This window comes from Melanotaenia boesemani, chromosome 13, assembly GCF_017639745.1.
Source record: "Melanotaenia boesemani isolate fMelBoe1 chromosome 13, fMelBoe1.pri, whole genome shotgun sequence".
Taxonomy (NCBI): domain Eukaryota; kingdom Metazoa; phylum Chordata; class Actinopteri; order Atheriniformes; family Melanotaeniidae; genus Melanotaenia; species Melanotaenia boesemani.
Genome location: NC_055694.1, coordinates 18,611,007 through 18,620,046, shown reverse-complemented (window position 1 = coordinate 18,620,046; position 9,040 = coordinate 18,611,007). Strand labels below are relative to the sequence as shown.

Here is a 9,040-nt window from a genome sequence, read left to right as displayed (position 1 = left end):
CTTCTGCTTAGTACAAATATTTCTTTTATCTTGCACTAACTTTGATCTAGTAAAGCTGATGACTGAATACCACTGATGGCTGCTTGGATAAAATCAAAAGACAATACTAAATTAAATTCAGTTTTATTTGTGTAGCACCATTTCATAACAATAACATCTCAGGGCACATTACAGACATATCAGTTTAAGCCAATTTATAATAGATAAATAATAGCATAGTTAAGGAAATTGTGGAACTATTGAAAACCCTTCACCTCGGGGAGCTCTGACAGTAGTGAGTGAAGGATTTTTCCAAGTCAGTCTTCGCTCACAACAAACAGGTGGTTTCAGTGCAGAGGTCAGAAGTGTGTATAAAAACATAAATGGGAAACTAAACATCCAAGACCTTTCACATTTTTAAATGTATTGTATGTGCCAAATTCAAAATGAGCACTGATGTTGTCAAAACAACACTGCCAAAGGAAAAAAAAAGGAAAAAAAGGGGGGTGGGGACAGTTATTATCATGTAACTCAAAGTCAGCCACACTTCTGGGATATCATTCTGTCCGGTTAGACAGTAACACTGATTGTGAATCAGTTTCAACTGCTCTTATACAAGTGGAACAGACAACATGTAGAAATGATAGATAATTAGCAAGACAACCCCTGTAAAGGAATGGCCCTACAGGTGGTAGCCACATACCATTTCCCTGGCTTAATCTGTTCTGGTCATGTTTGCAGTTTCTTAGTGCCCACACAACTAGAAGTAACATGTCTGCAACCCACAGAAGTTGCTCAGGTAGTGCAGCTCATCCAGGATGGCACATCAGTGCGCTCTATGGCAAAAGGTTTCCAAGGTGGAGACAGTACCAGGAGACAGGCCAGTATACCAGGAGATGTGGAGGGGGGCCATAGGAGGACAACAACCCAGCAGCAGGACTGCTAATGGCTCCATTGTGCATGGAGGAACAGGAGGAGCACTGCCAGAGCTCTACAAAATGACTGGCCAAGCCACTAATGTGCATGTTTCTGCTCAAACTCCATGAGGGTTGAATGAGGGTCCGAAGTGGGGCTTGTGCTCACAGCCCAACATCATGATGGTGCAGCCCAGTGGCATTTTCCAGAGAACACCAGGACTGGCAGATTTGCCGTTGGTGCCCAGTGATCTTTGTGGATGAGAGCAGGTTTACACTGAGCATGTAATCAAAATACAATATTTTATTTGGACAGGGTTTAGATGATTTGCAAATCTTTACTTTCTTTTTCATCCACACTTAACACAGGGTTGTCTCAACAGTAATAAATGAAGCATTTCTTCCAATCTGTACACCTAAAAGCATGACATCAGTTGACACAATGTGACTTCAGTCTGCTGATCCTGAGGTCATGTTGAACATTTTCCTATCAAAGTGTGTGTGTGTGTGAGGGCATCTGTTTTTGGAGGTTTGTTATGATGCACCAGCTCCCTTTTAGACCTGAGCCCATGAAATAGTCTAGCACAAATATAATGTCCTTAGAGAATTTTGTGTGTGTGTGTGTGCATGTTGAACTGCACATAATTTCTTTGATTGCTGGAACATTGTGGCAGATCACGAGACGACTGTACTTAAACCAGTTTAATGTCAGAGCAGCTTATCAAGCATGGAGAGTTTGTCAGTTTGAATAACGCAGTTGTTGTGCTTCAAGGTTTACTTTCGTTTAGCAGTAGAGATTAACTAAAATAAAGGATGGAGAAGGTGACAGACTCATTTCTGCTAGATCAATAGAAAAGTAGAAGTTAAGGATCATCCATCAATGCACCTCTGGTAAATAATATATATATTTTTTAAACTTAGGAACTTATTTAACTATTTTTCCTCAAGGTTAAACATGTTTCATATCTAAAACATGAGGGCAGTAGTGAAGCCGAGCAGAAAAGAGGACAAACAGACATCACTTGTTCTGCTAATGCACAGTTTGCACTTTTATTGTTGCCTCATTCACTAAACAGTTCAATGGTGCAAGATTACCATACACAGAATTAGGATATCTGCATGACACATCTATGCTATACAGCGAATGGATTATAGTTATTACAAATACAGTAAACATATTTACATTTTAGTTCGAGCTCCATACAACACAGATATTTACAAAATAAGTATGAAAATGAAACCAGTCTGACAAATAATGTACAGCGTTAATGTCACGGTTTGTCCTTTTATTCTTTTAATGAATGAATTAATCTGAAAGGGAACGAACGCAGGTGACTACTATTAATTGTCAGAAGGGAAGATGGAAAAAAAATCATTAGTTTGCTTTGAAAGGCATCGATGGAAAAAAACAAAAACCCAAAAAACTCAAAAACATTGAGGTGAAGGACACCGCCACATAAATAGTGTCCTGTCATTTTAATTATCGCTAGCTACTTTATTAGATTCCCTGATATTAGAAAAAAAATAACATTAGATAAAATCCAATGTTTTGTTAAATTTCAGACAGCTGGCCAGCATGAGCAATGAGTCAATATTCTTCAATACGAACGCAGACCTAAAATCACTCATACCACTTTCTGATAAAGAGGAAGCACTAATGTAACTCATCTTCTCCTGAAAAGGTGCAGCGGGTTACATTTTAGGTCTCTTTTCCCTTTTTTTTTAACATTTTTTTTAATGATGGGGAAAAAACACATTTTAAATCGTACATTCAACTCTCTCCCAGTTCAGACCAGAGGAGGCTGCCACACCTTCATTTGGTTCACATGAGCAGAACAACTAAACCGCACAGACTTTATTTGATTAGTTAGTTGAACATTTTATTATGTGCAAAAGCTGCAAACTAATATATACATTGAAAATAATAAATACAGAATCCAAAATAATATATGTCTAGAAATCAGCCACTCAAGTGAAAATGTTTGCTCTGACATGTCTTCATATAAATATGTATATCTTCCTGTTGAGGTCCATGTGAGGTATGCTGCACTTTGAGCCTTAATAAGTGCATAGATGCTTTGTTAATATGATCTTTTTTGTTATTTTCTTGACAAAAGTTTACTCAGAAAACAAGAATCTAGCAGGTTTTTGTGTCTGTGACCAGCAGGTTGGCTGACCTGAGGGCAGTGATTTTCTGCATATCTCATATTGCATCCAAGACCTTTTTTTTAATCAACAATTACATAAATACTTTCAACAGGCACCTCTGTTTCACCCTCATGTCCTTTTCAAAGAAACACAGTGGGAACACTACTGGTTGGTAGGCCAGAGTTTTAAAAAAATGCCCATCTGTGCTTCTAACACAACTCTAAGCATGTCTAAAACAAAGGCGCCACAAATTAACCTGCAGCCAAATGTAGCAGCTGAAACATGATGTGCAGAGCAAATATTTTCTATAATCAATACCAGAAATAAAAGCTTTTCAATATGTCATCCCTTTAATATATCTTTTTAGTTAACCCTTTGAGTAACAGCTATCAACCAGTGATGCCTCGATAGGTGCTCGTATCATTGTTCCTGATGCTCGGACATAATCCCGTCTGATCTGCCTTCATCTTGCTATAGATATGAGTTAATGTGCAAAACAAGTTGAAACACCAATAGATGCTGGTTACAAAAAAAAAGCCCTGTTATTTTTCATTAAAAAAAGAAAAAAAAACATCACAGTAGAATGATTAAAAGTATACAAGAAAAAATGTTACTTTAAAAAAAATTTTAAAAAAAAAGGAAAATGAAGGTGATTCAATTCAGGAACACAAATAGAAAATGAAGAAGTAGTAACATGTGATGCTGCTGAACTGTAAGCACACTTTGCTTTAGAGGTTTTACCTAACGCTGGTGATGCAGCGAGGGGGTCATGTCCTCATCTGTCCTGCAAGTTGAGCAGCTTTATCAGCTCACTACTGGTGTCGAGGCTAAAATACTTCATCCTTTTCTTCTTTTCTCACCATGTTACGTTTAGAATATCACATCCATGTGATGGTGCAATAACACATTTCTGAGGCTCAGCATGTTAGAGTAAGCTAGTAGAGCTAAGAGGAATACCTTAAATGGGAGCTATCACACTGATCCCAGAATGGGGTTTATTTAGCAGAGTAATTCATTCCTCCTCCTCATCTTCTTAACACCCTGTTTTTTTCTTAAGATGAAATAGCAAAAGGACACATATTTACTCCTGCAGGAACAACCCTTCCTTGTGTTTCCACTGCAGAGATACAAAATCATAGGTTTTTGCTTGTTTTATCCAGTTAGCACAGTTTGTTTTTTTATGTTGACACAAAAGCACTGACTGACACTGGCACTATCAGGGGTTTAAGTTGGTGTATGTACAGAGGCTGAGGAGTGGGAGGGAGTCTAAACATCGCAGCGATGACAGTGGAGATCCAGTGCTGCCATCTTGTCTCACTGAGCACGACAGGATTTTTGTCAAACTTTAGATTTGAACGTTTTAAAGACAGTTCAGGGGAGCTGCTTTGAAACGATGCAGCAGCCTGATGCAAATTTCTTTTAAGATTTAAAAAAAGGAACAATGAATTTTTTTAGCAGCAATAGTTCATGTAGCGGAGAAGTACCTAGAACAACATTTGGACTTATTTGTTGATGTTCCCTTCGTAATTTTTAACTGTAGGTTTCCTGATTTGCTTCATGTTTTTCTTTTAGAGAGCAAACCCGGTCTTCAATGCTGCAGTTATCATGCGAGCTCAATATCAAAAACATGGAAGGAAAAAATTAAATAAAACTTGTTTTGGGAGACAAATAACACTGATGAAGACTTCTTTTTTTTTTTTTTTTTTACAGATGATTGGCAAACTTAAAATTAGTTTTTGAAGAGCCGTGCACACACAAGTAGACTACTACAACATGCTACTAGTTAGGGAGTTCAGGAATGACAATGGAGCGAAACGAAATTAGACCCAAACATTGTCGTAAAAATAGAAACACAAAAAGCTGAGGGGTGGAAGAGAAGGGAAGCTAAGTTGGCAGAGGGTCGGTGGAGGGAATGGGGAGGCAAATTTCTCTGGAAACGAAATTTTTAGTCGAATGAAAAAAGACTTAAGCCACAGTCTACGTACAAGAGAAAACTGCCAAGAATCACAATGATTAGCAAGTGTTCACACTTTGTATGTTCAAAGGCTGTTCAGAAAGAGTGGGAGCCGTAGCTTTCTCCACTCAGTTCTTCGTCAGGCCGCTGCGCCTCCTCGCCAGCTTAGATCTGTAGGGGACATGTCGCGTTGAGGTGAAAATGACTTTTTTGACATGCTTAAGGTAAAATGCAAGTTAGGTGAAGCGTATGTTTACCTTATCGTCCCTGCAAGCAGAGGATTAAAAGCATACAGCCAGTCGTTCATGTCTTTCTCGTTGTTGGCCTGAAGGAGAATTCCTCGATGTTTCGTGCACACAGCAAACGTGTTGGGAGTCTGAAAAGAAAGCATGAAATATTTATTAAGCAGCACGTCTATCTATCAGATGAACTAAGCACACACATCAGAGAGGTTATAAAACATATTCGTTAGCATGCTATGTAGCCTTTTGAGGTCTGCAGAGAAACAACGGCAGCAGCATTTCTAACCACTGCGCCTGAACTGCCAGAAACATCTTGTTTGTAGTCTTGAATTTTACATTTTTACTTAATAACACAAAATCACATTTGCATAATACGTGTCATGGTGGCTGACTCTTATGCACTCATCATTTTAAACCAATCAGAGCAGAGTGGGACTTTTATAGCAGGAGCCTTAAAGAAATGGGAACATTTCAGACAGGAAAATATAAAAGAAAAACCACACATGTATGCTACACCATCTGTGTGCTTTGTGGAAGAGCTGATTACCCTGATACAAGCTGAAACCTTACCTTCAGCATGGCCTGCTGGTCTTCGCTGTATTCCACCTGTGCCGTGGAGAGGTTGAGGACACCTCGCTCCACAGGGTCCTTGTCGCTGTTGTAGATGAAGACATAAGGCCGACGAACAACCACAAAGTGCTTCACCCATGAATTAGAGCGTGGCTCCATGAAGCTTAAGAAACCTTTCTTGGACACAACAGACCTAAAATAAAAGGAAATCAGTTACTTTTGGTTTGCTTTAAGGGGGAGCTTGTTTTCCTGAAGATGAGTCAGACCAAGTTAGTTTGCATCCAGCTGAAACCATCCAAGTTCAGCCAACTCCCATCCCTTCTGCTTGAGTTAGAAAACAGGATTATTTATTTGTGCTTGGGCTGAAAGATATGACTCATACTGACTAAACCTTTATTTTACTGCTGCACACAGAGCAAAATTACAGCAACAGAGTTAGCAAAGCAGTACGTACCCCGGCCTCATTTCTTCAATATCAGGCACCAAGTTAAGGAACTCGTTCTTTCCAGCTCGTGCAAGGTAGGACGTTTCCAGAGTGGGAACCATTGGGAAGTTCTCATAGTCCGAGCAGGAGGGACTAGAGGCACGAGAGCAGTTCTCTGGGGTCCTTGGAGACAAAGTTTCAAGTTATCATAAAGGTTATTAAACTGTCAGTGCGCTCAAATTTCATGCATTTGTTTTGTTAAAGAATATCTTGTATCAGTGTATGTTTAGGAAACAGATGTACTTCTGGTCTAAGGAACCACAGCGGGAGTCAGACAGAGAGGGGCAGGTGGAGGAGGGGGTGAGGGTGGCGCTGCTGAAGCTGGTCACTGATGGGTCACGCCCGATGGGCGAGATGTCAGACAGCTGAGGAGAAAAACAGAAGCAGACATTAAATAGAGAGTTGAAGTGAGATGCTTTCCACTTTTTAATGAAGCTAAAGGGGAGATTTGTAGTTTAATTTCCGCTTGCTCTTTCTCACCTTGCAGTCACTGATGCTGTTGACCACCTGGTTATATTCACTGTTGAAGGTATGTGTCAGGAGCTGCAGGCACTGAAAGGCAACAAGACTGATCAGTTCATAGAAGAGGAGGAGTAGCAGCAGACTGCTCTGCAGCAGGATTGTGTGTCTTAACACAGCCATTCTTTTCACCTTAGTGGCCAGCTCCTTCTCACGATCCACCAGGCTCTCAATGTCAGCGGAGTCGTAGCCGCTGCTCTCGCTGGGTGTGATGGCACTTTCAAAAGTGGTGCTGGAGATCTGAGAGGAGATGGAGGTGGAAGTGGAGAGAGTACCAGAGCTCATGCTGGGAGACAGAGACTCGCTCAGGGACTTGGTGGTAGGAACTGATCCCACTGGAGCCGCCTCTCCTAGCTTCTCCCTCAGCAAGAGGAGGTGACGGGTCTTCTCCACCTAAACAAAGGACAGGGAAGGGGTTAGATATAAGATAAATTCCTGCTCTAATAAGTTACTTTTTAAAAATAGATGTACATTTTATTCACCTTTTTGTAAAGCAAGAGAGCTAAAGTACAGAAAGATTTACAAGTTCTAAGAAATCTGATGTCCCACCTCATGCAGCTGCTCCATTTTCTCCAGCTCCCATTGGTGCTCCAGGATGAGGCTGTCACCTCTGGGCCTCCAGCCGGCCAGATTCTCCTCTCCACGCACATAAGCCACTGATGTATCCAGAACCTTCCTCCTCCTCCGCTGCATCCCTGCTCAGGAGAAAAAACTATTGTTCTCAAATGTTCTCAGAGTAATCTTAATAAACCTGCCATTTGTTTTCAAACACTTTTTCTGATTCGTTTTCCCCCCCTTGCTCACCTGGGCTTCCAGTGTCGGACATCTTGCACAAACTCAGCTCATAGATTCCAGTTACCCGGTTGCTGTAATGACGCAGAGGAAGTTGTGATTACAGACATTGTTAGTGCAATAAAACAGATCAAGGTGCTGCAGGGTGCAGCCTTACCAGTCAGGAGTTTTGGAGTAACCACTCCCAAAGAGGTTCCTGAGAGAACGTGGAGGGGAAATCTTTGCGTCTCGGGAGTAGAACACCATGCAGATATCTTTAGTAATAATGGCAGGCTGGATGCAATGGTCCAGCTGTGAAGAGAGGACACAGAGTGAGCTGACATTCAGAGAGATAAACTTTTGAGCCCAATGCAAACCAGTATGACACAGTGAAGCAGAACAGACCTCAAGATATGCAGACAGGGTCATGTAGATCTTCTCTCCATAAGGAGTTACTCGGTTTAGGAGGAGGGAGTTGTGCAGGGAGCTGTCCCATACTGCCTCAAAGCGATAGAAAGTTCTGACGGGGGAAAACCAAAGAAAAATACAGACATCTTAACCCTTGTAGTTTTATCTTCAATAAAGACTAAACAACGACTAGAGTTTTGGGGTCTGTGTGGACACAACAGGGACGACTTTTGTGAAATATCTTAAAAGGAGGATCATTCTGTTGGTGACGTAAACACAAATCTGACAGATTAGATTAGTGACAAGCTGTGCTGTGACTGAAGTCGCCCTCATTCTTAGCAAAACCTTGACACAAAGACAGAAAAGGAGCCACAGAGTGTCCAGAGGCACAAACAAGGAAAGTAGGAATAAAAAGTTTATATGTTCAGTCCACTACTTTATAAGTAGGTACAGACTGCTTATAAAACAAAAGGAATACATGAATATACTGATGCTTGTGAGGGTCTCATCTTTCAGCAGCAGGGGGCGCTGTTGGTCACACGCTGAGACCAGCACTGCCCTACTGATCCCTCATAATATAGGACAGGGGTGCCCAAGTCCGGTCCTCGAGATCTACCATCCTGCAACTTTTAGATGCAACCCTTCTCCAACACACCTGAATTGAATGACTGGTTTGTTACCAAGCCTCTGCAGAGCTGAATGACATCTGATTCTGAACTTGGGCACCCCTGATATAGGCCTTGGTTGTTATTGTGGTAAGACTCATACAGTGGAAAACATGTGAGAGGAAAGCAGTCATTTGGAAGCAGTAAGGTGCCACAAAACATAAACATACTACTGTAGAACTGGAGCTACAAAGACCATATACTTTGACAATAAATACAAAGAAGGGGTAGCATTTGCATACAAGATTGCCTTTACGTGCCCACTAACATTTTAAAATAAAACTTAAATGTTGATGGAAAAAAGCAGATCTTGTGCAACATGCTAGCAAATTCAAACAAAAAGTGCAGAGAATTAATTTCTAAGACTCTATAGGACTATAAAGAAG

The 9,040-nt window shown here is 40.8% G+C and overlaps 1 protein-coding gene across 7 annotated transcripts in view; it reads right to left on the bottom strand.

Annotated features, from left to right (window-relative positions):
• Nucleotides 1–1,919: 1,919 nt before the first annotated feature.
• The window catches only part of kif1b (kinesin family member 1B), a 53,643-nt gene continuing 46,522 nt past the window's right edge, over nt 1,920–9,040 (bottom strand). For all 7 annotated transcript variants that reach the window (XM_042003916.1, XM_042003917.1, XM_042003920.1 and 4 more), the window contains 11 exons: nt 7,987–8,101; nt 7,760–7,893; nt 7,615–7,676; nt 7,360–7,505; nt 6,943–7,203; nt 6,772–6,843; nt 6,535–6,656; nt 6,262–6,414; nt 5,808–6,000; nt 5,253–5,371; nt 1,920–5,166 (listed from right to left, as the gene is read on the bottom strand). In XM_042003916.1, coding sequence (XP_041859850.1) covers nt 5,124–5,166; nt 5,253–5,371; nt 5,808–6,000; nt 6,262–6,414; nt 6,535–6,656; nt 6,772–6,843; nt 6,943–7,203; nt 7,360–7,505; nt 7,615–7,676; nt 7,760–7,893; nt 7,987–8,101 — 1,420 coding nt within the window. In that variant the 3' untranslated portion in view covers nt 1,920–5,123. The remainder of the gene's footprint in view (nt 5,167–5,252; nt 5,372–5,807; nt 6,001–6,261; nt 6,415–6,534; nt 6,657–6,771; nt 6,844–6,942; nt 7,204–7,359; nt 7,506–7,614; nt 7,677–7,759; nt 7,894–7,986; nt 8,102–9,040) is intronic.